The sequence below is a fragment of the Drosophila subpulchrella genome, chromosome 2R, assembly GCF_014743375.2.
Source record: "Drosophila subpulchrella strain 33 F10 #4 breed RU33 chromosome 2R, RU_Dsub_v1.1 Primary Assembly, whole genome shotgun sequence".
In the NCBI taxonomy this organism is placed as follows: Eukaryota; Metazoa; Arthropoda; class Insecta; order Diptera; family Drosophilidae; genus Drosophila; species Drosophila subpulchrella.
In genome coordinates, this window is record NC_050611.1 from 17,513,565 (window position 1) to 17,529,851 (window position 16,287).

Below are 16,287 nucleotides of genomic sequence, written 5' to 3' on the forward strand. Positions count from 1 at the left end.
GTACTTAGCCCATTCAACGAGGACTAGCGCTTGATAACAGGGGATATCTTAAGTGGGTTACACAATGAATCACACGATTCTTTTCTCAAGTTTATTATTTGTTATTCCCCCTTTAATTTTAAGCGTTCTAATATTTGGCAATGCAAACTTTAATAATTAATTCATCTGATATTATGTATAATTAGAAAACATATATATTTTTAGTTTTCGATTAAATAATTTAGTTATGTTTATGTATTTGTTTTTATTTTGCTTCGTTTACAATTATATGTAGGAATAATTAACACGATGGCTTAGTGAGTTTTGAACCACTCCTGCAGGCTATTCACAAGCCTCTGCATTTCACTCTTGTTTTGACTGGATTCCGATTTCAAGTCCTCCTCGGGAAGGGCTTCCTTTTCGCCTCCGGAACTTTCCGTGGTTGATTCAGTGGAGGATGACTGAGTTGAGGATTCCGTGGAGTCAGATGAGGAATCAGAGGAGGACGATTCAGTGGAGGACGAATCATCTGGGGAGGATTCAGAGGAGGACGATTCAGTCGAGGACGAATCACCAGGGGAAGATTCAGTTGAGGACGAATCAGTCGAAGAAGATTCGGTCGAGGACGAGTCATCAGGGGAAGATTCAGACGAGGACGAATCAGTCGATGACGAATCACCAGTGGAAGATTCCGTTGAAGATTGCGTGGATGGGGCTTCAGAGCTCGTGGTGGCAGATGGAATGGGAGCACCACCCATGCACAGTTTCAGATCCTCGTAGTGCTTGGCAGAATCCTCTTCATAGATCCTCTGCGTCTTGTTGGTGCACACGTATTCATTAACCTGGATGAGTCGCTTTTCTTCTTTCACAACGGCCAGCAGTTCGGAGGCGTTGGCAGAGATGGTGAACATGGACTTGGTGCTGTCGGAACCCTATAATAAAAAAAAAACAAAGTAAATTAGTAAAAATATTATATTTAATAATTATAGTTTTAGAAATCTATATATAATTTTAGTTTCCAGTTAAGAGCTAATTTACTAAACTATTATTTTAATCAGTCCCCTATCAACGTGATAGGTCTAAGGTACAACTTTTTTAAGTAGAAAAGTATCATTAAAAGTAGTTTATCTATGAGAAATCAGCGTGATAGTTGAAAAATCAAAGTGATTACTGTGAGCAATCAAATAGTCAATTTTAAAAATGTAGTGAATGGTAAAATGTGTATGTATTATTACTATCTTATTTTGAGTGGCGTGATTTTTTTGACTACGATTTTTGTATACTAGGGATATAAACTTACGGCTTGGCTGTAGCATTCGAAGAAGTTCTCGGCGCCTTCAAGTTCACTACAGATTTTGAGGGCATCACAGGAATTGGTGGCAGAGGCGTCGATATCTTCTCGGTCGGCCTTGGTGGTGTCGTTAATCTGAGCGATCTCCAGGGCAGACTGCTCCAAACACGCCGATATTTGCTCCTTGTAAACGGTTCCAGCCTGGTCGATCAAGGGGAGATAATAGCTTATGCAGTCGATGGAGTGCGAGCCATCCCTACTGAGGTCTCGGGATTGCAGGAGGAACTGCATCAGGTTGTTGCCAGGCTGGTCGAGTTGCAGCGCAGGAGAGGGCAAGGCCGAAATCTGGCTAAGGCCAATGGCCAAAAGGACAATGCACAACTGGGCTTGCATTTTTGTAATATTTCTGTAATACTTTTTCTAATAGTAGTTTCTATAGACTATCACGTTTTCACTGTTCCAGCGATCGATTCGAACTTGTTGAATCCACCTGACTGCTGCAGTATTTATAGGCACCGCCTTTGAGTGGTCCATAAAAAATATTCCTCCGTTAGTTTCCATTCAAAAATACCATGTAATTGCCGTGTTATTGCCGCGGTTTTAGCCAATCACTCGAGCTATCTCGAAAAGCTGGGCGTAGCTATCAGTCTTATCGATTTTATAACCGCCACTCAACGGGACCCACCCGGCAAATCCAACCCAAGGGTATCCTCCGCCCCACTCCCAAAATTTTTACTCAGTTAGATCAGCGCTCGATCGAAGTCAACACTTCCCGGAATGGGTCTTTAAACGTATTATTCCGAATTTGATAAAATTCCTTTCGTCTGAGAAGAGAAGCTGAAAGGAAAAACACAAATGGACTGCGATTTCTGTAGTTCTGGAACAATCTAATCTAGTTGGAGTGCTTTTCTTGGAGAAGAAACACGTGCAGTCTATATGTCTGTCTTGCAGTTCAATTCCTAGAAAATTCACAGAGCCTATTAAAAAATAATAAATAGATTCTATCGTCATAGTGGTTTGTTATTGGTGAAAAATGGAGTTTGATAAGACCTTCGAGTTGGCAAAATAAATATCAACATGCTAAGGTTGAGTGTCTCTCGTTAAAGGGAAAAACTAATTTTAGGCCAGGGGCTTTAGGATTTCCCAGGCCTTATCAACTGATTTACTAGTCAATATATGGGCAGAGATTGATTACTGATTTTGATATACCCAATTTTTATGACTAATGACCGAACAATATGCACTTGAGCTTTATCAGAGTCGCTCGTAATTGTTACATTTCGCAAAGTGTAATGACTCACTTGAGCTATTATTGTGGTCTTAAATAAATAGCTATTGTCTAGATAGTTTGACAAGTTTAAAGCTGCACCCATCGCATGCCCCTGCATAATTATCAGAGCTCAGTGGAGTGGAGATTTCATCAGGAATATACAGGAGCTGCAAAGGCAGGGACAACTTCTAATTTGCATATCTTAATTGCGTGTTCTTTGAGTGTGTGTGTTTTCGGGGGTGCAGTACTCCCATACCCCCCATTTACCCGCAATATAGGCAGGATGCAAGAAGGCCAGGATGCAGGACACTTTTGCAACTTGCCAAGTTATTGGCTTTATTTTGGCAAAGTGAAATCTCCCCTTTGCACAGCGCTTCTAATTTGTTTTAATTGCAGTGACAACAAGGCCGCCGGCAGCTGCACAAACAATAACAACACATGCAATTAAATTTGAATAAAAAGCACCGCTAGGAAAATGCCTCTTCTGTTTATTTAACTGTTACCGCTACCTTAAAATGCCCCACCACCCCCTGGATTTTCCCCCTTTGTTTGTCCCCCGCCCGGGGTAAAGTTTTCCCAGGCTGATTTACATGTTTGCCCACCTTTTCCTTTTCCTTTCCCCTTCCCCTTAGTTTTCCTCCATGTCCTGCGGATCTTTGATAAACTTGGACTGATGGCAAATGCAAAAAGTTTTATTTGCATCGCATCAGGTTGGTTTCCTTCTCGCTTTTCCACCTAGATCGGACCGTTAATTAAGTAAGTTGCAATGGGTTTTAGTTTCTCGTTTGAGTTTCCAGATTGACTTCATCACTTGATGCCATCTGTTTGGTTTTAAGATGAGGCCAGTCCATTTTCCGTTACCCATTTGCAATTGCCTGCAGCTTGTCCTTCAATTACGTGAAGTGTTCAGCCTAACAGTCGAAGAAAATCACAGTCTGAACGAAGAAATGTCCTTCTTCAGAATCTTTAAAAGAACGTTGAAAATCGTTTCCCCCGATATCAGATTTTGTAATTGCAAGAAAAACGTTATATAAATTTTTAACCATTATATACTTTATGGGGTCGGAAACGTCTCCTTCACTGCGTTGCAAATTTCTGACTGAAATCATTACACCCTCTGCAAGGGTATAAAAAAATCTAATTTTTAATTTTAAAAAAATATTAATTCGCCATAAATCATAGACGTCTTAAAAAAAATTAATTAAATACTTGTATTACTTACTGTCTTTAAGATATATTAATAAAACATTGGAAATCGTTTCACCGGTATCATAAGTTGCTGTCACTCACAAAAATGTCACACATAATTTAAATAAACCCTGGCTAAGAAACATTTATCATAAATCATAGTCGTCTTAATAAAATGTCTCAGAAACGATTACGAAAAGTCACAGCATTAAAGAAAAATTTATTAGCTACACAAAATATGTGCTTATTTGTTACACTAAGAGTCATTCAAAGAGCTTTAGAAATGGTTTCCCTGTCAGAAACATAATAACCTCTCACTCCTTAAAAACTAAACATTTTTAAATGCAAAATACACCTAAACAAAGATCAATTCACCATAAATCAAAGACGTCTTAACAAAATAACCCGGAAAACATTCTTTAAAGCAAGAAATTGATTGATTGATTACCTCTTTATATTTCCACAATATAATAGGCAGACTTGGATGGCTCTTTTTTAATATTTTCTTGAATATATAAACACTTTATTTTAAACTAGTTCGTTTCTTAAACAACATGTCTGTAAATACTTTCCAGTTTCCTGGCCAATCTGTGATTGCCGTTGGCACTGCTTCTTTCTTCGGACTCGATATGAGAAAATTGGTTTGGCTTGGCCGTTGAGCTTTGTGGGGCAGATGAGCTGGATTGGGTTGTGCTCGCTTGGGTTGTGCTCTGTTGGGTTGTTGGTGGAGGACTTGTGCTGCTAACGGGCCTGCTGGTGGTGGTGTCTACCGGCACAGGAGACAGTCCCGCCATGCAGCTCTGGAAAGCCTCGTAGGAGTTACCGGACCGAATCTCGTAGTTCCGAGCCGAGGTGTTGCAGCAAAGTTCACGGGTGTAAGCAAGTTGCTCAATCTCCTGTCCCAGCGATCCGTAGAAAACGGAAGCACTGGAACCCACTGCGGTCAAGTTCTTGGAGTATTTGGGACCCTGAAAATAATAATTATAGTTTTTATTAATTTTTAAATAGATATTATTATGAGAAATCATCAAGGAATTTTTATTCTGGGTCTAAAGAATATCTTAATATTTTTTTAAAAGTACTTTACCTCAACAGCGTAGCAGGACAGAGCCTTCTGACTATCATTCTTGTTATCACAGTCAAGCAAAAACATGCAGGAGTCGAAGGTGGAATTGCTGAGATCCCAGACCACAGAATCGTATCGCTTCAGGACCTCCTTATGGCCGCCCTCGTACTTATCCACGCACTGGTTGAACTCATCCTCGTAGATAGACCAGTCATTTTTGAAAACGCCATCGTAGTAGTTGAAACAGGCGGCGGCCAGTTGTGGGTTATTCCGCTGCATTTCGCTGGTGGCACTCATTATCTCCATGATTTTCGAGGGCCCTGAGAAGAGGCTGGGATTGGCGATGGAGGAGCCGATGGCCACGGTGGCCAGCAGGATGGCAATGAGATGGGAGTTCATGTTGCTCGCTCAACGGTTCGATTGTAACTTGGTCCTAACTGGCTACTGGCCAACGCTTTTATGCCTACCAGAAAAGTCTGAAGCTGCCATAAATAAAGTGGCTTTTCTCCTATCTTGCTCCAGATAAGACGTATCAGTATGGCAATCACCCTACGCACCGGACTTAGGCTACTGGTACTTCCTTCAACAATCCGTAAACAATCGTCCAACGGCTTCCTGGAAATCTAGGTCTCGTTTGGTTCGTCATCGTATCGGCCGTCGATTAGAGGTCATTAGATTGTTATCCCATTTATAAACGAGTTTGTAATGCCAAAAATTCTCTGATATCATTCTTATCACGGCAATTCCCCGCAGTCTGGTTTGCATAACCCAGATATTAACCATCAACAAGTATTTTGACGGGGGGTGACTAACTCGAAATAGCGGCAATTTTTGCTTTGAAGAGGTTAGGGGGATTTTTTAATTGGTATTTTTAATTGAAGACTTTCCCAGGTTCCAAGAATTGGGTTAATAACTTTTTCTGCACTAAATATAATTTATTGCCTAACAAAGACGGCACTTTTTGGGGTTATTAAGCTGAAAAAATTAGACAATCATTCCATTACCCCATATTTTGAATATAACTTCTCGGAGTTGGGAAATCCCGGTAGAGATGAATGTTATACTTCTAATGCCAGATGGGTTTTTATTGTTTCCTAATAGGAAATATGTTACTCTGTTGGTTGACTCAAGCTTTCAACAATTTTGATATTACTATTGATAATACCAATATACCGATACTATTTGCAACATTGTATATCGGACATAGATTTAAAGAATTTGATTGTTTCCCAACCAGCATGATTGTAAATCTAAAAAAATGTGCCCAAAAGATTATGATTTCATTGTTATCAACCCATTCACTGGCTGTCTACTTTGTTCGGGTAAATAAGAAGGCAACGGAAATTGCTGAAATAGCTGGTATTTTTAATTTAGCAAAGTACCCAAGTTCCGGGAATTGGATTAATAACATTTTTCGCTCTAAATTAAGTTAATTGTAAAACAAAGGATTGGGCCTTTTTGTATTCGCTCTAGAGCTGCTCAACAATGGAGATAATAATTTAAAATATCAACATTTTTTAATGTCCACAAGTTTTTGTTAATTTAATCAGCTATTCCTATGGTTTTATTCGAATGTATCTCTTTTGATATATGTATTTTTATCAAAAAAATTATCGAATAAATAGTTTCAGATTTGATATATAACAAACTATGTAAGATAAAGTATGTGCTTATCGGCACAACACATATACGCGATTATGCGAACCACTGAAAATTGGGATGATAAAAAATTTTCAATTAAAATATCGCAGCAATAAAATATTGATGTTTTTTATGCTGGTATAAAGACCCAATAAACAAAACCTATTACGATACCTTTTAGAATTATCGACAAGTAAGATAAATAAAAAACGCAGCCCAATAACAACGCTTGGCTTCAAATTCACCCCACTCACTTTTCATGATTTTTAATCTTAATCAAAGTATAAGAAGGTCTTTTGGGTAAACATAACAATTACAGAAAATACCGATAACTTTAATGACCAGCCAACATTGTGCTGCCAGAATTGAACTAATTTCGAAGCATAATGTTAGGTTAAATTGCTTGCATATTTTAATTTTCTCCTAAAACAAATACCTTAATAATTCAATTATCCAAATTCTTGAAAACAAACGCTAACGTGCCACGGGGCGTATGATTAATTTTATTTACCTGCCATTGCAGGTATGCAGTTCCTCAGCTGTCGCTGGCTGACTGAGCTGCATACTAAGCAGTCCTTTTGATGGTACTGCTCTGCAACGGAAATGGGTACACTGAACAAAAATTTGTAGCTTTAACCTGTTTAGCTGAGCTGGACAAACAACAATTTAAGTAGTCCAAAGAAGAATGTAAGTAACTTAAACAACAAATAAAAAAACTAACTTAGGAATATAAATATTTCTCATAAATGCTTTTAAATAATGCTCTCATAAATTCTAGGTAGTCAGCTTAAAAATCCCAATTTTGGAATTGACAAACCAAAATTAAACGAAAAGTTATAGAAGAAGTATATAACTAAAATAGAAAATTTCAATAGGTTACGAATGTAAATATTTGTCAAACATTAATATTAAAGGTTGTCATCTTTTCAAATTTGATTTTTTAATGGACTAGTGAAGTTTTTTAAAAATGTATAAGGAAAATAACTAAAAATAATGTAGTTTAATCAAGCTGTACATAAAAATATTACTCGTAAATCCTTTAAACTAATATTAATAGATAGAATTTATAAAGAACCTGGGCTTTTAAATTACAATCAAATACCCAGAAATATTTATAAATAGTTATAGTGTGCTATAATCCATAATCATGACATTTTCGCCTTGTGTAGCGCCTTGCCTCGGGGTTCATTTCCACTCAGAGCTGTCAGGACGAAATGAAGTCGAGTAGCGTCTGCCGGCTTTCGGTTCGGCTTGGTTCCGTTGAGCTGAGTCCTGTTGAGTTCCGTTGAGTTGCGCTGAATGAGGCGAAGCAGCCGCTGATGGATTGTCAGTCGAGGGACAGGGACGCGCTGTTAAATGGGGCACAAATAAGTGTAATTGTTTTGTAAATGGCCCCGTAGTAAAACAATTTCCAATGCCACTCCGCGTCCGTTTTCTGTCAGCCAGCTGGTTGGCAACTCACTCGTTCACTCGGTCGCCATGCACTTGAGTCAGCCCCCGAAGAAAAATCACCTGGCGCATTGGGTATAATTTAATTTACAACACCCACTTCTTTAGCACTGTCAGCGGAAAGAATTCCGGCAGCGATATGGATCCGAAGAGCGCATGGCCTAAGTGACTAATTAACTATTGGCCACCATAAACAAATGAAATAGCCAGGAAATTTGATAACATGATTATCAGAATGGCATCTAATCAAAACCAAATGGAGTGGTTTCCAAATCACTGGGGGTTTCTTAATGAAAAGCTTATTGCGCACTCTTGTAGAGTAAAGATTGTGCTTGGCAGGGGAAGCGGAAATCCGAATAAAATAATTATTCAATTGTAATTATGCTTTATTAAAATCTCCAATCTTGTTACTATTTACCAGACTTCTTGATAAAACTAAACACATATTATTAATAAACTTAATAGCAACAGATAACATTTATTAGCTATCTGTTTGTAACTTCCCAAGTGATTATCTTGGTATGTAACTTTGATTTTTATGATATATATGGCCAAAGTATATTCTACCAATTTAAAAAATATTGGCAAGGCAAACAGACGACAGCGATTTCACACCTTTTCTATCGAAACCCCATTTATACGTCATCAAAGTTCGATAAGAAACTTTTCCTTTGGCCAACAATAATAAATGCTGATAACGAGCTTGGGATCGCAATAATCAGTTGGTAATTAAAAAGCGTATACAGGCTTGCCCTTTAATACTTGCACTGAATTGCGGACATGGAGGCTAATGAACAATTCCGTTTAATTTGGTATTCGATTAATTTTACAAGCTCTCTCTCTCTATAGACCTCATACGTTATCCGCAGTGATGTCACTGTCCATTATTACAGTTATTATTATTATTATATACTAGGAACACTGCAATAACAGAGCCACGGATTTTACGATTGCCATAACAAGAAGCGCTGGCAATTAAACGAGACGCACGCTATATATATCCCCATATATATCCCGATATAAATATCCAGCCAGAGGAGCCATAAAGTTGCGATCTGGACACGCTGTAACTTTATGGGGAGCGCGTGAAATTCAATTAAAAGCCATGTTCGATATTAGTTACAATAACCGGGATGGGATTATATATCTGCCCAGCCATATAGATAGATGGCGAGAGCGTGTCCGAGCCATAAACGGAACTTATTGAATAAAATTGAAGGGCAGCCCAATAGACAGGCAGTCGGCGGTGGCAATGGCAGTGGCAATCAGCCGCCAAAACCACCGATAAGCGTATATGTAAGTGTCGGGAATATGGGGAATATGTAGTTTTGTGTGATTTATGCTTCAGCAAAAGGCATCGGTGGGCGTTTGATTGCCCCACGGTATGTGCGTCACTCTCCATAAAGATTATTCGCTGATTAGGAAGCCTGGGCAGCCCCATATCGCACACATATCACACATGCAGCATGTAATTCGAATACCTGACAAACTGCAGCCGGAAAATTAATTAAAGCAAAACCCCCTTGGGCTGGCAATACCAGAATTTAATGAACTTGTCCTTGTCCTTGGTCGTGGTTATTCGGGAAATGCACCCGAATTTCACTGGGTCAGTGGGTTGAGGGAGGGATCGCCAGTAAAATGGGAAACTGCACTCTAATTAAAAAATTTCCCCTGCAAGCTACAGCTGCTGGAAATTAAGCATACGCCCCGTTATACGCAGAAATAATACTTTTTAATTGCTTCACAGGAATGCCAGTGAAAATAAAACAAACCCTGTTATGCATTCCGTGTACAAAGGCAAATAAAAGTTTATGGAAAAGCAGAGATCTGCATAAATAAATATAGAAACGTGGAGGAGAAGAAGCTGAAGCCACAAAGCATGACCGCAGAAAATATATACAATACATACACAAAAGCTGTGCAAAAAGTTGTGGCCACTATTTGATAAACTTTAAGATGTCAAAGTCCCGAGAAAAGTGGAAAAGCGGGCAGGGAAATGTCAACTGGCAACCTTATAGACTAAGTAAATGTCCGAAAATGAAATGAGTGAAAAGCGACAGAGTCGCAAAGCCACAAAAAGCAGGGGGCATTAAAGCGAAGTCAACAATGGAAGGAAGTTGGCCGGTTGGCCGGCTGCAGATGAGGACTTGGCATAAAAAATAGAAGCCGGTCTGGAAGGAGTCCGGTAAAAATACTGGCCAGTCTGAGGGCAATATCAAGCAGCAGACTCAATGAGAACAAAAAAAGAAAGAAACCGAAAACCAAACAAATGTAAAGTTTATTAGATCGTAAGTGGTGGGGCAGGGGGAACACAGGGCCAATAATGTCACATCGCCATCTGCAGAATGCAATAAAAGCGTTTAACCCGAAAGCAAACGCTTCGCAAATATGTGAAGCGACTATGAAAAATGCTTGGCGTTTCCAAGGAAAAGGAAAATGAGGAAAAGCTAACAAAGAGCAACTCCATATGTTCAATACCCTATATAAAATACCAGAACATCGAAATGGGTTTGGTTTTAAGCAAAAAAAAAAACATTAGAAAATATTCCTTTTTTATGAAATAAAACCAAAGTGGATTCATAAAAACTGCTAGTCACAGGGAAAAACTCCAGAAGTTCAGTTCCCTATACATATTATACCGAAATATGGAAGTGGGTTTAATTTGTAGTATCAACAAACCTTATAAAATATATTTTTTTGAAGAACAAAACTCATTATAATTATTAAGATAATATCAAAATGGATATTTAAGAAAGATCTTTAAATTATTTTCATAGAACTTGATTAACACCTTAACCAATAAATAAATGATAACTTAAATATTTAACTACAACATTTTTTTTAATAGATCTAAATACATTCAAAATGAAATTGTTTTTACAACTTTAAAGTTTTCAGAAGGAATATTAACCTAAAATTCAAAGGGTATCAAATAATTTCAAAAAAAGACAACTTCAAGCCAAAAAGAACCGAGAACCATAAATATGGTTTAGCCAAGGTGAAAGCGAGGAAAGTCAGAAAAGAAATGCAGACAAAACTGGCCAACTACCAGGGAAAACTGTCACATCATTTGGCTTTTCTTTGTTTTATTGCCTGACAAAAGGTATCGGAATTTATTGATTGAATTAATTAAGAACTTCAATTTCGGTCTGTGAATATTTTTATGAGTCAAACAAAGCTTTTTCGGTGAATACCCGTACTCAGTTCGGTCATCAGCTGTCGATTTGTTTGAAAATTAAAGCCGCAATAACCGAATCGATTCAATTTGCTCTCTCAACTGCGTCATAGTGGAAATTGCTGCCTTGTTTTTTGTTGTAGCTTGTTCCGATATGTCAGTGGGTTAGTTTCGTGTTATGCCCATAAATCAGCCGAAAATTCAAATGTTATCTGCCTGGTGGGATATTCCACTGCACAGTGTGGGTGAGTCTTCCTGTCCCGCTTTCTCTCTGTCTCCCTCTAGCGTTCTATCCCTATCCCTTTCTTCCTGTATCTGTGTGTGTTTGTGGGGCGATAAGCAGGCTGCCACCGCTCAGTTAGTTGCCACTTTTACGTTAGTATGCACTCTATATAATTCCGCTGATGACGACGTCCAGCTTTATCCTTCTTACTGCAGAGCCACAGTCGGGGTCACCAATATAGCAGTGCAATTAAAACTATAAAAGATATACCTATGTACATTTCAGATATGATGTGGTATTTTTAAACAAATGGTCTTAACTTACAATATATATTATAAGCATTAATTCCCTAATAAATTTTTAAATTGTTAATCAGTTTTAATGTAGTTCAAGATACAATCAAAGATATCAATTTTTGATATACTACCTACACCCCGAAAAAAAATACCTAAGAACTTACATATAACTTTATAGATCTATAAATTGTAGATGATTATAAATTGTAGATATGATTTATAGATCTATAAAGTTCCTATTTTTATATATGAGTGATTCTTTGTGAAATGTATCGAGAATTTCTTTATGGTCTCAAAAGGATTTCATATTTGTATCACGATATTATACCATTTATACAGGATTTAAGGATTTATTTGGTTAAGTTTTTATATAATATATATATTGGTTTTAGAAATGAATGGGTGGATACAGTTTCTTTTATAAATAAAAGGGGAAAACGAAATAAATTTCCAGTACTATTTGACTGACCGCCCCTGTATTTACACAGAATGATAGTGGAGTTATTATTATGAGCGTTCCGCTGGCTTTTCCGCTCCCAATGTCAATCGCTCTGCTATATACCAACAGGTGGCATATCTAACAATAGCATCGTCCAGGGCGCTTAACCCGTTGCCACTTCTGGGCCAGATTATAAATGGCCAAGCATCTGGCTCCTGGTGGCTCATTCGCACCAACGGCTGAAGCCCGCAAAGAAACGCGTCGCGATCGCTCTGAATCGTCAGCGTGAAGTTTGAGTTTGAATTTCATTCAGTTTCGGAAATACATGGAAATTACTGCAACTGTTACGGAATATGAAACAAGGATCTGCAAGTTGCCTGTGAAAAATCTCCCCGAGTGTGTGCACACACAACCCCTCTTAAAAATCCACAAAAATCTGGTAGAAGGCTTTAGCACTGTTGAGCCATGTGTTCCAAAGCATTGGTAAGTACAACGTTTTTGGGAATGAAGACAAACATAAACAAGAATAGATGGGTACTTCAAATTTGAAAAAGTTTGGGATCCACTGGAAAATACTAGGATAACAAACATAGTTTATGCACAGATAATAATTTGATATAAATAAATAAATGTGGATATAAAGAATGAAATTTTTTTCCCAATCGGAGATGCATTTTTTAAAATAAATTTTTTTTACAGCTGTACGTTTTAACATTTTCCTGGCATTTTATTTCGAATAACTAAAATATAGGCATTTTAATCTTGAATATAAAAGGATATTAAGGATAATACAAATTCGTGAATACAATGTACAACTTTCACATCGTTATAAATTTAATATTCTTTAAACTTAAAAACAAGAAACTTTTGTGGCATCTGAAACTTTTCTGGCATTCTGCATAACTTTTTTTGTTCTGTTTTGGAGTACCAATATACAGATATTTTAATCTGGCAAAAATAGAGATGTAAAGGATGCCAATAGCAAGGATATTATATGAATAATAAAATATTTTAAATGCAATTTGAGTTATTATAACTTTAAAAATAAAATATTCTTCTAATTCAGAGATTAATTTCCTGGAAATTTTCGATTTCTCAAAATTTTTGTGGCCACTGTAAGTTCGGATACTTTTCCGGCATGCTGTGTAATTTTCGCCCTGCTGTTTCGGGTAACCAACATAATTTGGGGCGCAATTTAAAGCTCTCCTTGCGAGGATGCATGGGGCATTCGAATCCAAATCCAAATCCAGCTCCGGCATCCTTTTAAGCGGAGCTGCCGGAACGATGAAACTTACATGAGCTTGGATCTCTTTTACGGCAATATGCAAACAGTAATTGAATTAATGCCATGAGCCAAACGAAATGTTGACCGAACCCACACGTAGACACACACGTATAGCAGAGCAGCTGTGCATGCACAGAAATGGTTTGAAAATTGGAAATTAACAAAAAGCAAGCGGAAAAAGCGCTGGCACAAATTTAGCTGAAAATCTGAGCACATAGGGAAAAAAGGAGGAAAAAAAGGAGGAAAACCCCTCGAAGGATGGGTGTGTGTACAATGTATGTGTGTGTGTGCATTTTGCATGTTGCTGCTCTTGTTCGGGCAGCATGCGAATTAGTGTTACCACTCGACACTTTGTCCTGGCTAAAATCTGGGGATGAGGAGAAAGTAGCTGGCAGGGGGAGAAAGTAGGGGATGGGGGAAAGGAGAGTGACGGGCGACAGCCGGCCATCAGCAGAGAAAAGCTTGCACTTTTCTTTCGAGTGCAGTGGGCCTTTCCTGCTTTCGCCACCCCCCCAAGCATTTTCCATTTTCCACCCGCTTTTGAATGCTTAACGTGTCACTTGCCTGCCTCAGAGTGTCGGCATGCAACTCGGCCAGCTGCAAAAATATGCAAATTAGACATCAAAAATGCTTTAATGAAAATTCCGCCTGCGGCAGAAAAAAAACCAAGAAAAAACGCTATAGTTGACGACCACGACTAAAAGATACCCGTTACCCAAGTGTAGTGCGAGGGAGATGGGGATATGCATGCAGCAAATCGGCTGTTTCCCAGATTGCACTTTTTATTTGCTTATAACTTTTTAGTAAATGGTCCGACTTAAACCATTTTTGGCATGTAGAAGGGTCTTGACAATCAGAACAAAATCCCCTTTGGGTGCTAGACAGACATTAGAGTGGGCATGGCACCCTGCTGAAATAAAATTTTGCTGCGTAAGAACCTCAAGAATCAGCAGATTCCGAGGTCTCAGCGTTCGTACGGATACGGGGACAGACGGGCATGGCTAGTTTGCACGGCAAGTGATCCTGATCATGAATATATATACCTTATAGGAATCTAATATACCCTTATAATCTTTGGGTAATGGGTATAAAAACAAGAAACAGAAAGACACTGGCTGCAAAAAGTGTGAGCGCACCCAGTTTCGCCGCAACTAATGTAGATTTCTTGCTCTGGCCACTTTTCGAAAACTTTATGCCTGCCATGGCCAAATTGATTTTGAATTTTATGGTGGCCGGATGCTGATTAAACTTGGCCATAAATCCTTTGGCCCAATTGACAGCTGGCCATGACGTATGGCCACCCTGGAGCTGAAAGTCCTTCGCTAATTATCATAAAAGTGACACTAATGTGAGACATTGAATACATATACATTATGTAGGTGCTCTAGAAAACTGAAAAATTGTAAATGGTCCAAACACAAAACCCAATTCACTTTGTCAGCCAGTTAACTGCGCTTGCCATAACAATCGCTTTGCATGGGTAAATTAAATGAATTTTGCAATTAAAAGTTGCACTCCTTTTGCAAGCATTTGTCAACGCAAATAAGCGTAAATTAAGTTTGTTTTGCTTCTACATTTTTTCCATTTTCAGCAGCACACTGCTTGTTTTTGCCTCCCTTGAATCCTTGGGAACACAACCATCCCAAGATATTCCCTATTCCCAGTTGTTTTGTTGAGGCTGCGCTTCCTACGACCGATGGTTCTCATTGTTGGTTTTGCTTTGTATACCCTGAAAAGAGACATTTGGCAAACATTTATGCTTATAACTTTGAGAAGACATGGAAAAGTACTTACAACTAGTCGAATAAATACTGCTTTTTATTTACAATATTATTGATGGGCTTGAAAAAAAAATATAGCAAAAATACAATAAAGTTTAGCTATAAAGATGTTTTAAAATTAGTTAACATGAGTTCAAAAAATTCTTTAAAAAACATCCATTCCTTATATCAGTATTAAGTTATTTCTAGCAGAAATTAAGATTTTCGCATGTTTATTTATATATATTTATATGGTACTAATGATATTCTTTTAAAAATGTCACAAAAACATAATGGTATTAATGATATTCTTTTAAAAATGTATCAAAAACATAGTAGAGTATACCACCAAAAATGTTTTAAAATTCCAATAATATTATTAAAAACCATCCATAAATAGCTGAAAGTTTATTTTTATTAATAATATAATAATTTAATAATTAGGATTGACTTATAAAATTACTTGTCCTTAAAATACATTTTATATTTTGTGAATAAAGTAAAATATTATTTTAAGGCCTGTAAAAAATTTATCCAATAGCTATTTTTTTGTATCTACCTAGGAAAGCTTTGAAATGTTCTAAAATGTTCTTAAACTGGCTAAATTTTCAAAGGGTATTGGATGACCAGCTAGTGTCGCCCCTTAATTTCCACTTTCATTTTGTTTTGTTTGCTAAACGGTGGCACCGCAATACAGCAATACAGGGATGGCAAGTGCAGCTTCCGCTGGAACGGAAACGGAACCTGAAACTGAAACTGGAACTCAAACGGCAGCCGAAGCTGTGAGGACTGTGACTGTAACTCACAGTCGCATTTCATGTTGTTTTAATTACTTTCTGATTTATTCAACGCGACTCGAGGGGGCACGGGGAACTTCGGGTGGCAGCATGCCACATTGTTGACTGTAATTAGTTGCATTGTCACCTGAATGCAGCCAAATGAAATGGCAAACAGAATGGAAACAAAAACATGTCTACCATTTTGGCCCGGCCATGAAACATGAGCTCGCATAAAATGTGCTCAAATAGCCAAATTATATTTACATTATTTAAGTGCAATGACAAGAATTTCAACGGAAATTCGGTTCGAAAACAACAACAGTATGGTTATCACACTGAATTAAATAAGCCTCTCTCGTTTGCGCACCCAAAATGTTGTTTGCAGTTTCAGGTAATTTCGGAGATGCATTATGACCGACAAAATTAGAACAGCATTTTCAATGTTT

The 16,287-nt window shown here is 37.8% G+C and overlaps 3 protein-coding genes across 3 annotated transcripts in view; 1 reads left to right on the top strand and 2 right to left on the bottom strand.

Moving 5' to 3' along the window:
• Window positions 1-224: 224 nt before the first annotated feature.
• LOC119550434 (suppressor protein SRP40) lies at window positions 225-1,739 on the bottom strand. The gene is made up of 2 exons (XM_037859106.1): window positions 1,280-1,739; window positions 225-911 (listed from the first exon to the last, which is right to left on the bottom strand). The coding sequence occupies exons 1-2, from the start codon at window positions 1,661-1,663 to the stop codon at window positions 294-296; spliced, it is 1,002 nt and encodes a 333-aa protein (XP_037715034.1). The 5' UTR covers window positions 1,664-1,739; the 3' UTR covers window positions 225-293.
• A 2,480-nt stretch (window positions 1,740-4,219) lies between these two features.
• Window positions 4,220-5,232, bottom strand: LOC119550855. The gene is made up of 2 exons (XM_037859827.1): window positions 4,816-5,232; window positions 4,220-4,696 (listed from the first exon to the last, which is right to left on the bottom strand). Exons 1-2 carry the CDS (start codon window positions 5,191-5,193, stop codon window positions 4,274-4,276), a joined length of 801 nt encoding a protein of 266 aa, XP_037715755.1. The 5' UTR covers window positions 5,194-5,232; the 3' UTR covers window positions 4,220-4,273.
• Window positions 5,233-12,288: 7,056 nt separating this feature from the next.
• LOC119550959 overlaps window positions 12,289-16,287 on the top strand; it is a 36,065-nt gene continuing 32,066 nt past the window's right edge. The window contains exon 1 of the mRNA XM_037859987.1: window positions 12,289-12,500. Within this exon, the coding sequence (XP_037715915.1) occupies window positions 12,483-12,500 (18 nt within the window). The 5' untranslated portion in view covers window positions 12,289-12,482. The remainder of the gene's footprint in view (window positions 12,501-16,287) is intronic.